At 37.7% G+C, this 14,749-nt stretch overlaps 1 protein-coding gene across 2 annotated transcripts in view; it reads right to left on the reverse strand.

The window, feature by feature from the left end:
• Window positions 1-14,749, reverse strand: part of LRRC1 (leucine rich repeat containing 1) — a 126,079-nt gene that overhangs the window by 38,505 nt on the left and 72,825 nt on the right. For both annotated transcript variants that reach the window (XM_087945697.1, XM_026665249.2), the window contains exons 11-12: window positions 2,229-2,344; window positions 164-336 (exon numbers count right to left, since the gene is read on the reverse strand). In XM_087945697.1, coding sequence (XP_087801823.1) covers window positions 164-336; window positions 2,229-2,344 — 289 coding nt within the window. The remainder of the gene's footprint in view (window positions 1-163; window positions 337-2,228; window positions 2,345-14,749) is intronic.

Raw genomic sequence — 14,749 nt, forward strand, 5'->3', positions numbered from 1 at the left:
TGTAATTATACCTACTATTTTCCACAACATTAGCATATTTCATCATTTATACATTTAAAATATTTCACATATGTCCATGCTGCTTGTTACAAAAGGGGACTGACTTCCCCCCCTATGCAGATGAAAACCATATTTGCTTCCCATGATCTTAAAAAATGTTTACCTTGGCAACTAGGCTCAGAAGGCATTTGAGGAAGTAAAACACATGTTAAAATTTTTTCTCCCATTTCAGGGTCTGTATCTGTCTGGAAGGTAAGCAAAGGCTGAGACTGGTTATCAGACAACCACAAAGCCTTCAGTTTCAAGCTAGTCAGTGACATGGGAAGATGTATCAACCTAGTGGAGAGAACAAGGAATTAATTTAAGATTTCTTATCCAACTATGCAGAACAAAGCAAAGCATTAAAGAAGTTTGAAGCATATTTGTTGTTTGTGCTATAAAGAAAATAACCCACTGTCTCTCTTTGGAAAGAAAAGGGAACATATTTCAAGGTCCATGTTATAATATACACAATAAAGTCCCCTGGGCAAATATGCCCCTTGCAGTGCCATAGAAATTTAGCTACATAGCGGTGCTAAAGTCTATAAGGTATCAGGTGTTCCAAGTTAAATACAGATTTACTACATTGTTCAGAATAATAAACATATTGTGTTCCCAGGAAAGAACTTGGCATTTACATACTACATTGTTTAGCACCAAACATATTTCTTTGGGTGCAGGATTTTTTTTTCTACTCCTTAATTGGCCTCCAATTCATATTTCATGCATTTTGTACATTGTTATTGTGAGAATTTGAATTGAGGAGGATAGAAAGAAGTACAATTCTGTATTAAGTAGTGTTCGATTAGACCCAAACTGAATTGTTTCAAGCCAAATAACCAAAGCTTACCATGTTCTTATAACAGCAGAAAATCCCACTGTCTATCCCAGTCAAAAGGCAAAGGCTCCCTCAAGTCAAGTTCAATTCCTGGCCACTATATGGTCATGTCAGTGAAGTTCTCTTGGCAGAAAACAGTTTTGCCTTTTTCTTCTTCTGGGATGCCCTCCTCCCCAACTTTCAAATCTCATCTAGGGCCTTGGCATTTGTAAGAAATGCCCCACCAAGTACTAAGCAAATTCAACCATTCTTAGGTTTTCCAAACTCCATCAAGATCATCTGGACACTGCTATATTTTACCTGTTTAAATGTACAGACTTCAACATTGTTGTTGTGACAACACCTAGACCCGCTTAGCTGATGTCAAAAGCTAAATGCAGGTAGTGCAGTGATTAAAGTATTAAAGCAAACTCTGCCCAAAGCCTAGAGGTTTGACCCTAATGGGACTCAAGGTTGACTCTGCCTTCCATCATTCTGAAGTTGGTAAAATGAGAACCCAGTTTGTTGGGGGAAATATGGATCGTAAACCATCCAGAGAGTGTTATAAAGCACTACAGGGCAGTATATAAGTCTAAATCCTATTGCTAATGCTAAATGTTAAACTGGTTAATACTTGGAGGTGAGAATACCATGAAATGCTAGAGTTGTTTTTTTTTTTTAATTGAAGACATTTGGTCACATGAGGTCCCTGATATTACTGAAATAGTTATGGTGAAGGGTTTTTAAAACTCCGGAATATTTTTCTTTTCCGTAAGAAAAATGTGCATCTCTTTTTAAAAGTATAATTACAACAGAACCCTTGGAAGCAGAGGTGGTATTCAGCAGGTTCTGACCAGTTCTGGAGAACCGGTAGCGGAAATTTTGAGTAGTTCGGAGAACCGGCATATGCCACCTTTGACTGGAGATTTTACAGTATCCTTCCCCTGCCACACCCACCAAGCCACGCCCACAGAACCAGTAGTAAAAAAAAAAATTGAATCCCACCACTGCTTGGAAGGTACATCAGGGAATCTCACAGGGAATTTATCTGAACAGGAAAGGTGATGGACTGAGCAGCTAAGGACCATAACTTCTTTTCCATTGGCAGTGAATAAGAGAGAGACTCACTACATCCCTAGTCTAAAACATTTCCCCGGGGACAAGATCATAACACCTCTTGTATTTTTGAGAATACAATTTTTATTACCATTCTGTGTGGCTATCCAGTGAATTTGATTCACTAGTTAACATTGCTTTGACTTAACTGGGACCAGCTTATAACACCAGATTATGAAGTATTTGCCCCCCAGCCCATCATCTCCCATAGTAAGAATATTAAGAAATCTGTCAGTTCAAATCCATGAAAACTTGCCTGTTTCCAGCTACATCAAGAACATGAAGCTCTGTGGCATGTGATATCTCCGGTGGAATCCTAGATAATTGATTGTCCCGTACTGAAAATACATTTAAGCTGCAACATCCACCAATCTGTTTTATAGAAAGAAAAGAGACTGAATTACTGTGAAGTATCACGTAAATCATGTAAACTGAGTACATACTGTAGTGAATTACTACAAATGAAGGCAGTACTTGGTAACTAGGATAATCATGTTTGTGCAACATTTCACTTAAACAGCAATCTTAGGAGACCTTAAAACAAGATCAAATTGCAGATATGGAGACGAATGGACCACATTATAATAAGTAACAAAAGGATTTAAAAACACAAATTAGGCAGTGTGGTGTAACAATTAAAGAGACTACATTAGGACTGGAAAGACTCTTAATTCTTAGTCAGGATAACTAAAAGGGGGAAATGGGCTAATCATCCTCTCTCAGCCCAGCTTATTAAATAGATGTTGTTGTTATAAGGATAAAAGGGAGGGAGATGCTTTTGTATACTGATCTGAGCTCAAGGAAAGGCAGGATATAAATCTAGCAAATAAGTAAATTGATATTATGGTTCCACTGCTTCCATTCAAGTAAGAAAAATGCTAGGTGTTAGCATCAATGTATAATATAGTTCCTGAATAAACCATTCAACTAAGTTTGGTCTGATATGAATTAAAATAATTACAATGAGGTGGTAACCTTATACCAAGGGTGTCAAACTCGATTTCATTGAGGGCTGCATCAGGGTTGTGTTTGACCTGCGGGGGGCAAGTGGGCATGGCTGGGGAGGCGTAGCCAGCTCAGCATCCTGCAGCTCTCTGCCAGCAAAAACAAAGCCAGGGAAGGTCGTGTGAGGCCCGCCTGAGCTCCATTTTTGCTGGCAGAGACACTGTGGGCTGGTCCTTTGCTGTTTCCAGGGCAGCCCCGTGGGCCAGATCTAAGCACCCCATGGGCCTTGAATTTGACACCCCTGCCCTATACATTTAGTCAGAAAAAAGCTATGGAATTCAATATACTTCTAACATACTGTACATAAGACTGTACTCTAAATGTAATATTTATAGAGCTATGAGGCAATCTGGATTTAAATGGGGAAAGGTGACCTAGGAGGTGGGGGGAGCATATACCAGTTAGGAAATTTTTAAAAACCCTGATTTACGTGATACTTCACAGCAGCAGTAATTCAGTCTCTTTTCTTTCTATAAAACAGATGGCACTTAAGATGGGGTTCCCCTCTCAGTGGTTTTCAGGGTTAATATTACACTTTCTGAGTTGTCTGTGAGGGTGTGGTTAGGGGAAAACATATTGTGACCATTCTACTATTTTCTAACTGGGCAATTCCAATTAGTTATTATGAAGGGGAGGCATGTGAATGTTGCTTCTCAAATTGGCAAAAGGGCTGAAAGTTATTAAAATAGGGCAGAGATGCAGACGATCCAAACTTCACAAAGGAATGAAGCATTCCTCCCTACTTAGTTCAACATGTACATGAAACCACTAGGAGAGGTCATCTACTAGCATACTATAAAGTATCACTAGCGTGTAGGTAAAATCTAGTTGAATATTTCTACTTCAAGCTGAATTGCAGTAGCAGATCTGACCAGTGCTTGGAAGTTGTAGAATTCAGGTGTGGGGGGGAGGGAACAGGCTTAAATTGAATGCAGGTAAGGTGGACTGCCTGTTAATTCAGAAGTGAGTTCGTTCCAGGACGATAACAAGCTTGCATTTGTATGTGGGGGGATGTTAGACTCACAACTGAAGAAAAGGTGGGAGCTGTTAGCAGATAGTCTTTCATCTGTTTATTATAATTGGTGCACCAGGTGTGACCTTCTCTAGAACATGAGGTATTACTTCTGTCCCTGTCTTCTCTTAGCCAGAGTACTATAATTCATGAATCTGATGAATCTGATAACAGGTCAGACCCATGATTTTCCTAATATACTTTTGTTATGGATGTTGCACCAGCTACTAGTCTGTTTCCATATACAATTCAAAGTGCTAATTCTTATTTATAAAATGCTTTATGCTTTAGTTCTAATTATCTTCAAGACCACTTTTTATGGGTAAACTCTGCCTGCTCCATAAGAATAAATAGAGGGTGACTGATGGAAGCCTCTGCCTATCCTGAAATTTAAGAGGAGGTGGCTTGGACGCTACTACATATAGATTGAAAAACATTTTTTATTTACTATGATAAATCAATGTCTTCAGCTTGAAATTTAATGTAGCTAACACCAGGCATGTTGAACTTATAACAACATAAGATCCTAATTCCACAACTGAAAATCTACAGAACGGCTTATCCCTAGTAGTCAGATTGTCCCATTTTAGAAGCTTGCTTTTTTTAAAGTGGATTTCAGAACAGAAGAAATGAAATTTGTCCCTGAGAACAAGAGGGTGTCCTAGGAATGTATTATAGTGACATAATTCAATTTGTTTGTTTCATTTGTAAGTCGATTAGGGCCAGTTAGACTAAAACAATATGGAAATCAGTGATAAGTGTCTTGACACATGTAATCTCGGTCTCCAAATCACCTTTCCCTTTTCAATCCAGCTCACTGCACTGCTCTAATCATTGTAGATTTTGTAATAATTATTCTGCCACTGTTTCATATTAAGCTCCCAAATCCCATTTTTCTCCCCATGTGTAAACGTAGATCAAATGTTAAGAAATGCATTGAAAGTGGTGCCACTTCAGTATTAAAATACAACAGACAGACATATTCACCCAAGGCAAAACATTTGCCCCTTCAGTTCACTCTGCTCACAGTGTAAGTATTTAAAACACAAAGACATACATTTCCTGCATGTTTGCCATCTGCATCATGCATTAATTGAAGATACTTCAATTGAAGATACTTCAATTAATGGATTAAGACAAATGGAGTTCTTAGACTTTTATATAATACTTAATATCCCAAATCTGCAATATAACCGCAAACAACAGAGTCTTTCTTTTTTAAAAGAGAAGGGGGGAAAATACCTCATTTACTAGGTGTGGTCTAAATTGTACCAAATCAATTTGATCTATTAATAAATCAGCAATTCTAAAGTTTTATTTTAACAAGTAATTTCTTTAGGAAATCACTGCCAAAATACAAAAATTGTGTTTATTTTAGGTTACTATGAATAGGTTGAAGAATATTTTTAATTTACTGTTTGAAATCTATGCCTCTTGTTTGAAATTTAAGATAACTAACACTATCCGTTTTGAATGGAGAACCACAACATTACCTAAATCCACAGCTGAAAATCTAATTTTAGATGGCTAGCATGCTATGACAAATGCAATCACATTTCCCCTTATAAGATGCACAATATGGATGACACTTCTATCAAATGCCCATTTTAATAGATAAAGAAATTCTACCATTATTTGCCACAAATGCCATTGGTTTAAAAAGGGACTGAACTCCTTAAAATTGGGCACAATTCTTTTATCATCAAGCCATTTTAAAGTCACCTTTAAATCGTGATTATCAAAGTAAAAATGCATTGCTATAGTTAAATCCAATGAAATCCAATTCTAAATTCCTCAATAATACCTACCTATTGAAGTTAATTTAAGTAAACCTATTTTGATCTGTTGCCTTTAAAAATGAAATTCTTTTCAATAGTCACTCTAAGCACTATACTTTTCATCAGTTTAATATTTATATAAAATGTTACCAACAAATATTTTCATATTTCCTTCCATTATGAACATGTACACTTTCCTATTTTCATGCAAGGAGTCAAGAATAGGAGCAACAGCAAGATTTTAAAAGATTTTAAAGATTTTACTTTTAAAGTCATAACTACTATTAAAAGTGAGAAACCATGCACTAAATTTCTGGAAGTGCTTTTGTCAGTTTGCAGGAGATAAAGTGCTGCAAGAAAAATATTGTACTCGTCTAACTAAAATAATCTAAAATTGATTAACTGAAATACATAAACAAACAAGTTTTTTGCACACAGTTTTCGTGGTTAGTGAATGTTAGATGATTCCTTGTTGTGCACAAGGAGTGGTTTGCTTTGAACAGCTGTGTCTCTCAGGGACATAAGCAGAATGAACCTGGCCATGCAGCCTCTTTGAAAGCATCCACTCTCTTAAACTGGGAAATTCAAGATTTGGGGGCAATGAAAGTGCAGTGGTGCAGCCAGCCAGTTTGAATCATCATGCATTGAAAGCAGTCAGATGAAGGGAGCTGGTGAAACTGTGGGCTGAACGGTACTTACAGTAACAAGAATTACCTGACTCAAATTTCCAAGCAGCTAACAATTAAGAAAAACACAAGATACAATTGTTTGATTTAACACAGAGCACTGTACTGTAAACACAGACTGCACAATGCTATTACCAAACACACACACACACACACACAATGACAAGAGAACACAGCATTTTCATTAATTTAAAGTTTTACAAAATGAAGTAAATGAAGGTGTACCTCCCCTAATGCTCTAAAGATGCCAGCCAAGTATATTTCAGTAATTCTTAAGATATTAAAAGTTAGTCTTGCCACAATTATATACCAATCCAAAATGCTACACTGTTCTCCAACTTTGGGTCACACTCGGCAAGTTCTCCAAATCATTTCTGCATGCGTTCTGCAGAGTTTCTAAGTACTTACCACTTGCTTATGGTAAGTAGTTGTTTGATACCCTTTCTTTACAAATGGATATAATAAACCGACACACAGACATGGCTTAAGGATATTTTTTTAATATTATATGAAACTTAGCTAAATAGAGCAGAACAATCACCAGATATTTAGTACCTGCATACACCTGGGGCATTCTGCACATCAGCACATTGACATAATAAAACCCTAACTGTTAAGCATGGGTGCAAATTAAAAGATACACTATTATGCAGTTCTGCCTAATTATTACTAAAGTCTCAAAAGTAAAACTTCAATATTAAACTGTAAGCCTTTGTTGTAACATATTTCACTCTCTTTTTACAAAATGAATTTTAATTTTTAATATATTTACAGAACTCTTGGCAGGACAAATACATCCCAAGTACAACAAAATTTTGATCCTGATATGCAAGAAACTTACTTGGCACTATGAGGTGAAAAGTTAGGGTTTTGAAGGTGGGCAATACAATTCTTTGCAAGAGTAGTTTGAGTTCTGTGACAATCAAAATTGGGCATTATCACAAAAAGATAATTGTTTTGTGTTTGAATTTTTAGGGGAACCTAACTGAGAGAAATATAATTAGGGAGTTCTATAAATCCAGAAAACAAGAATTCTTCAGTGTTTGCATTTTCAAGTAGGACAATTTACTAGCGTTCAGAACCGAACATATAGTGGCTGGACAAACTAGGAAATTTTAAGAATGTCGTAACAAAAATACAGGATTATTAGCAGAGTTGTACCCTTTATAAAAGAACCAGTTTGGTCTAGTGGTGAAGACACTAACTAGAAACCAGAAGACTGTCTGTTCCAATCCCATCTTAGCCATGAAAGCCGACTGCATGACTTTGGGACACTGACTCTCTCAGCCCAGCTCACCCTACAGGATTGTGGTTTTAGGGAAAGTAGGGTATTAAATACATTTGCTGCCTTTGGTTATTTATAAAAATAATAAAGGCAGGATAAACAAAACCTAATACATCAGGAAAGGGAGCAACAATATATTTATAGATACAGACATTAAGGAAAACAGAAAACAAACTTGTAGACATAAAGCAGGAATCAAAGACCAAGCATTATGACTTTCATTATCACTGTACAGCACATTGGAAAGTATCTGATGAAAAGCAATTCCCACTCTATCAACTGCTCAGCAGAGTGATAAAATAAGGAACTGCACATTTATATGAAATGAAATGAAATCACTTTCTACTTAAATTTCAAACAGGCAGAAATAAAATAAACTGATATTCCTTTATGGAATATAACTGCCTGCCTGAATTCTACCCCAAAGTCAGTGCTCATAGTTTCTAGTTAGAGCAGAGGTGGGGAACTATGGCCCATTTATGACTTGTGGACTTCAACTCCCAGAATTCCATGGTTGGCCTAGGAATTCTGGGACTTGAAGTTCACAAGTCATAAAAGGGCCATAGTTCCCCACTCCAGAATTAGACCAACCTAAACATACCATTTGCTGGATCTCTTTGGTCTGGAGTTTTACCAGATTTCTATCTCAATACTTTTACCGTTGCAAAAATTCACATTTGTTATATTGTCTTTTTTTGAAAATAGCACTGATGTCTATTGATTAACAATAAAGAACCATGAGTAGCTGGTTCATGTAACACCAGACATATAAATGGAATTTCAAACTCTGAGACAGCCAGTTATGACATAAAATTATATTTAGAACATTTTAAAAGGGATCTGTCTAGTGAATAAAATTTTACTTTTAACACAATTAGTGAAGCATTTGCAGTAACCAAACTAATAACATAATGGCACATGGTGGGGGGGGGGTTGTTTGTGACATCCCATGACAAAGCAGAAAGGCTCAGAAATTGAATCAGAAATTATATTATTACCAGCTGCTGCAATGCTTCCTTGGTGCCTGTTCTGGAGCCCAGCAAATTAAATGGAAAAAGAAAAAAGGCACCTATGGGTCATGTATTCAGGTAGTCCTCGACTTACGATGACAATGGAGCCCAAAACCTCTGTTGCTAAGAGAGACAGTTAAGTGAATTTTCCCTCATTTTATGACCTTCCTTGCCACAGTTGTTAAGTAAATCTGGCTTCCCCATTGACTTTGCTTGTCAGAAGGTCACAAAAGGTGATCACATGATCCTGGGATTCTACAACTGTCATAAATACGAGTCAGTTGCAAAGTGTCTGAATCCTGATCACTTGACCATGGAGATGCTGCAATAAGTATGAAAAATGGCAGTCATTTTTTTTCAGTGTTGTAGAAATTTTGAACAGTCACTAAATGAACTGATGTAAGTTGAGCACTGACTGCACTACATTTGCTTAGCAAAGGAAATTTGGGGCTTGATGGTGGTCATAATCTGTGGACTACCTGTATACTACTATATACTTATAACTACCACTGAGCCCAAAATTTCCACTTCCAAGCAAGAAAGTTGTTAGGGGAGTTTTGCTCCATTTTACCACCTTTCTTGCCACAGTGGTTAAGTGAACCCCTGGAGTTGTTAAGTTAGTAAGTTAAGTGAATCTGGCTTCCCCATTGACTTTCCTGGTCAGAAGACTGCAAAAGGGGATCACGTGAGCCCAGGGCTCTGCAACACATGCCAGTTACCAAGCATGACTGTGAGAATGCTACAGGAGGGGATGCTTTTTCGTAAGTGTGAAAGATGGTCATAGGTCACTTTTTTCGGTGCCATATGATCAGTCACTAAATGAATGGTTGTAAGTCAAGGACTTTCTGTAAATAAAATCAGATACAAAGTAGTGTATAGCATAGGTACATAAGGTTGGCATTACTCTTTATTTTCTTCTCCTCTTTCAACAAAACAATTATCTGACTCAGCATACAGTTATCCTGAGCATTATAAGATATCAACCAGCTTCATCTATCTAGTTGTTCTGTTAGTTTTGGTGTGCATGTTTTATCTTTGGCTATTCCAGAAAAGTATCAGTGGGAGCCCATTTTTCTGATAGTTTCGTAAATATATAAGAAAGGAAAAAGGAGGGAAAATCCATTCGGTCTGGCTTGATCATATATATGGTGCTCATCTTTCATGTCAAAGATTATTCATTCGCACAACTCTAGTGCTGTTATACTCTTAACACTTTCAATACAACTGATCTTGGAAGAACAGGAAATATCACTTCCATCTTCCCAATTTTATACCCATGATATATTGTGGAATAAGGCACATCTCATCAAATCATGGCATATGCTTTAATGATGAATGGGTCTTCTACCATTTCAAAATATGTAAGGGTTTACTAATGTTGTATTCTTCTTTTTCTGTCACTTAAGTATGAGCCAGCAATGTGCTGCAGCTGCCAAAGAGACCAATGTAGTCATGTGCAGTGTTAGTACCGCTTTATAAAGCCTTGGTAAGATCACACTTGGAATACTGTGTCCAGTTCTGGTTACTATGAGCCAAAAAAAATTCGTTGAGACTCTGGAAAGAGTGCAGAGAAGAGCAACAAAGATTTTAAGGGGGCTGGTGGCTAAACCCTACAATGAACAGTTGTGGAGAACTGGGTATGTCTAGTCTAATGAAGAGAAGGACTAAAGGTGACATGACAGCAGTCTCCCAAAATCTGAGCGGCTGTCACAGGAGGAAGGGCTAACCTATTCTCCAAATCACCTGAGGGCAAGACAAGAAATAACAGGTGAAAGCTCATCAAAGAGAGATCCAACCTAGAACAAAAGAGACATTTCTTGACAGCAAGAACAATTAATCAATGGAACAGCTTGCCTCCAGAAATTATGGGTGCTCCATCACTGGAGGTTTTTAAGAAGAGATTGGACAACATTTGTCTGAAATAGTATAGGGCTTCCTACTTGAGCAGGGGGTTGGACTAGAAGACCTCCAAGCTCCTTCCCAACTCTGTTCTTCTGTTACTTCTCCCTCTATGATGTTTCTCAGTTAACAACTAAAGGCATTCATTGTGTCAACAAAAACTACTCAAACTAGACAGACTTCTATAATCATGTCTCATCTGTGTTCAGCTAAGCGGACATTTTGTTTTGCTCTATCTAATTAAGAGAAAATATTGTTCTGCTTTCAGTAAATTATTCTCTTGGAATGGAATCATTGCTGGTATATTTATAGGATTATATCCTACTGGTCAGATTCTCAGATTTATTCCACTTTATTAACACTTCATTTTGGTGGAATAAATTATCCAGGCAGATCAGAGATAGATTACTGTCTAAATTATGAGACAAAATGGAATTACTATGCTATGTAGAGTAAAAATGTATTTATAAAAGCCAAGATAAAAGTATGGGCCCTTAATACATAGGACCGTTTAATATTCTTACCAATTCAGAGGTTTCCCTGATCAGTATATGTTCATTGCCTCATACCTGTGCTAGATCTCAGACAATTAAGAGATGGAAGGGCATACAAAACCCTCACGCAAGAATAATACGTAGCAAATCTTACAATGTCTCAAGCTTCAAATCCTTCAGATGGAAGAACTTCTAAGTGTTTCCTTTCAGTTTGAAAGGCAAGCAGAGACTATAAAAGAGTTTTAGGGAATATATACAGCAATATCATATCCACCCAGATAATAATTATACACTGCTTTTAAGCCTTTTTATGTAGGACAAATCTGATTCCAAGACCAACATCCTTGCCACTATTAGTCTGTAGTTTATATCCCTGCCTGTTGCTGATTACTCACCATCCCTTCTCTTTTCCCTGAATAAGTCTTTCTTCCCTGAAAGCAATAAATTAAATCTTTTCTGATCGTTTGACTTTCACACCATGTGCTGCTTTTCTTATTTATAGCACATTTTGCTTCAAGCAAGTGACAGAAATCAAATAACCACATTAGAAACAACATTCACCACCAGAAGTATTTCTATTGATGTTTTTATCCTTCAGTCGCTTGAGGCTGTAACCAAGAGAACCAAGTTGGCCGAATGCATGTGGGAGAAATTCTTCTTGGTCTGAAGAATGGCAACAATTTTAGGAGACCAACTGGATTCATTTGAGAAGCAGTTTTTACAAATTCATCCTTTGCCCTGAAGTCCTCAGCTCTCCTGTAAGGTTGGACTGAAGACTTCAAGCTTGAACAGCTGCTTTGAGTGATTCATAATCAAAATACAACATGCATGTTTAGTGAGTTTGGAACAAGCTAGGCTGGTTTGGTCTGAATACGAAAGAATACCCTGAGTAGAATTGTTTTTAAGTGTTCTGTGCTATTTTAGGTGATTTGATTGGAAGGTTCCTTGTCTCTTGCAACTGAGTGTTCCTTTTTTACTCCCCGCCCCCGGGCTACTACAGTAAGGACAGGACACATCTTTGTTGTTACTGGCTTAGGCTGGAGAGGGCGGGGAAAATGTTCTGGAGTTAAACAGAAGGCGTTTAAGGAATGCCTGGTGCAATGAAGGAGACCTTCTGGCTCTGATTATTTTTCACCAGACATCATGCCATTGTTTCACTACCTAGCAAGGTAAATCTCTGTTCCTCTGCTGAAGCTGGATTTCACATGTGTCCATGTAGTTCCATTCTGCTCAAATCCAGGAGGGAATCATATCGGCATAAATTATGCTACCCTCAGAAGTGATCCTCAACACACTTTGCTATGTTGTGCTTCTGCCCATAGTTCTATCACACAACCCTGTGAAAACAGTGATTGGTAGCTTTTTCAGGAAAAATTAAGGAACCTTACTAACTGGGAAAGAAATCACCATTAACAGTTATACAGAATATGTGTTAGGATAGTCTTGTTAGATATACATGCTCTGTCCAATTTTTATTTCTATTGTTTTGCTCCTTGAAGACTGTTGACCTGTCAACCTAATGTCCCTAGAGAGCAGAATGTTTGTCTCTCTTAAAAACCATGTATGTTTGCCTAGATTTGCATAAATGATTTTGGAAGTGGGAGTTCAAGAAACAAGACTGTCAAGATATATACGTGTGTGTGTGTGTGTGTATATGTATATGTATATGTATATGTATATGTACATGTATATATATGTATGTATATATATGGTATTCAGCTTTGTTCGGGTATTATCCCACGTCATTGTAGTTGTGCTTTTAAAGTTGTAGCAACGTTTCGGCAGAATCTCATCTGCCATCATCAGGCTTCTGTATTGTGTCTGTGGACACAATCAGACGGACACAATATAGAAGCCTGATAACGTGGGAAAATACCTGAACAAAGCTGAATACCATACATGTAAGTACCCACAAAAACTTAAGAATATATATATATATATGGATCTTTGGTTATTCGGGTTTTCTGAGAAGCACAGAGCTGTAGACAGAAGCCTGAAGATGATGAATGAGACTTCATCGAAACGTTGCCTAGATACTTCCAATCTTACGCGGGAGAAAACCCGAATAACCAAAGATCCACATACAAATACCCGCGAGAACCTCAGAAAACAAATATATATATATATATATATATATATATATATATATATATATATATATATATATATATATATATATATATATATATATATATATATATATGGATCTTTGGTTATTCGGGTTTTCTCCCGCGTAAGATTGGAAGTATCTAGGCAACGTTTCGATGAAGTCTCATTCATCATCTTCAGGCTTCTGTCTTCAGCTCTGTGCTTCTCAGAGTGATGTGAGCTTGCAGCTGCTTCTTCCTTTTAACTGCTAGTGGGGGTGTGACTTGATTGGTTGGGGGCTTGGCTGTGTTCTGATTGGGTGGGGTGTGTTCTCATTGGTTGGGGGTTTGGCTGTGTTCTGATTGGTTGGGGGTTGGCCATGTTCTGATTGGCTGGAGGTGTGTTCTGTTCAGGTGGGGGCTTGGTTGTGCTCAGGTTGGTCTTAGTTACTGGGGGATTTGAGCTGGTGAGCTGTGATCTTGCTGTTTGGCTTCGAGTTTGTGGTCGTGCTGCATCTTCATGGTGGGGGTCAGTTCGCTTCATGTAATACCCGAGAACCTCAGAAAACATATATATATATATATATATATATATATATATATATATATATATATATATATATATATATATATATATATATATATATATATATATATATACATACTGTATATACTCGAGTATAAGCCTAGTTTTTCAGCCCAATTTTTGTGCTGAAAAAATCCCCCGGCTTATACTCGAGTCAGATCCCTCTGAAAAAAAAATGGTGTGGAGTCGTGGCCTCCGGCGGCAGCGACTCCCAACAGCCCCAGCCGGGAAGGGAAAGGCAAAAAGCGCTTTGCCTTTCCCTTCCCGAGCGGCGGGACTGGGGCCGCGCCGGCGGTAGTGACTCCTGACTCAGGGGGCCTCCAAGGGAGGGAAGAGAGTGACTCCTGCCTCCCGCTGTCATCATCATCTTCTTCTTTTGGGTTAGTGAATCAATTAAACCTTTCATGATAGTGAGATCGTTTCCCAAATTAATTATTTTTATTTTTGAAATTTACCAGTAGCTGCTGCATTTCCCACCCTCGGCTTATACTCGAGTCAATAAGTTTTCCCAGTTTTTTGTGTAAAATTAGGTGCCTCGGCTTATATTCGGGTCGACTTATACTCGAGTATATACGGTATATATATATTTTCTTAAGTTTTCGCGGGTACTTACATGTATGGTGTTCGGCTTGGTTCGGGTATTTTCCCACGTCATTGTAGTTCTTTTAAAGTTGTAGCAATATATGTATATGCATGCATGCATGCATGCTTTTGGAGTTGTAGCGACGTTTCAGCGGAGTCTCATCTGCCATCATCAGGCTTCTGTGAAGCACAGAGCCGAAGACACAAGCCTGAAGATGATGAATGAGACTTCATCGAAACGTTGCTACAACTTTAAAAGCACAACTACAATGACGTGGGAAAATACCCGAACAAAGCTGAATGCCATACATGTAAGTACCACAAACTTAAGAATATATATATATATATATATA

This window comes from Notechis scutatus, chromosome 1 (genome assembly GCF_049901735.1).
Source record: "Notechis scutatus isolate UNSWTSFEM ecotype Mainland chromosome 1, rNotScu1.2, whole genome shotgun sequence".
Classification (NCBI taxonomy): domain Eukaryota; kingdom Metazoa; phylum Chordata; class Lepidosauria; order Squamata; family Elapidae; genus Notechis; species Notechis scutatus.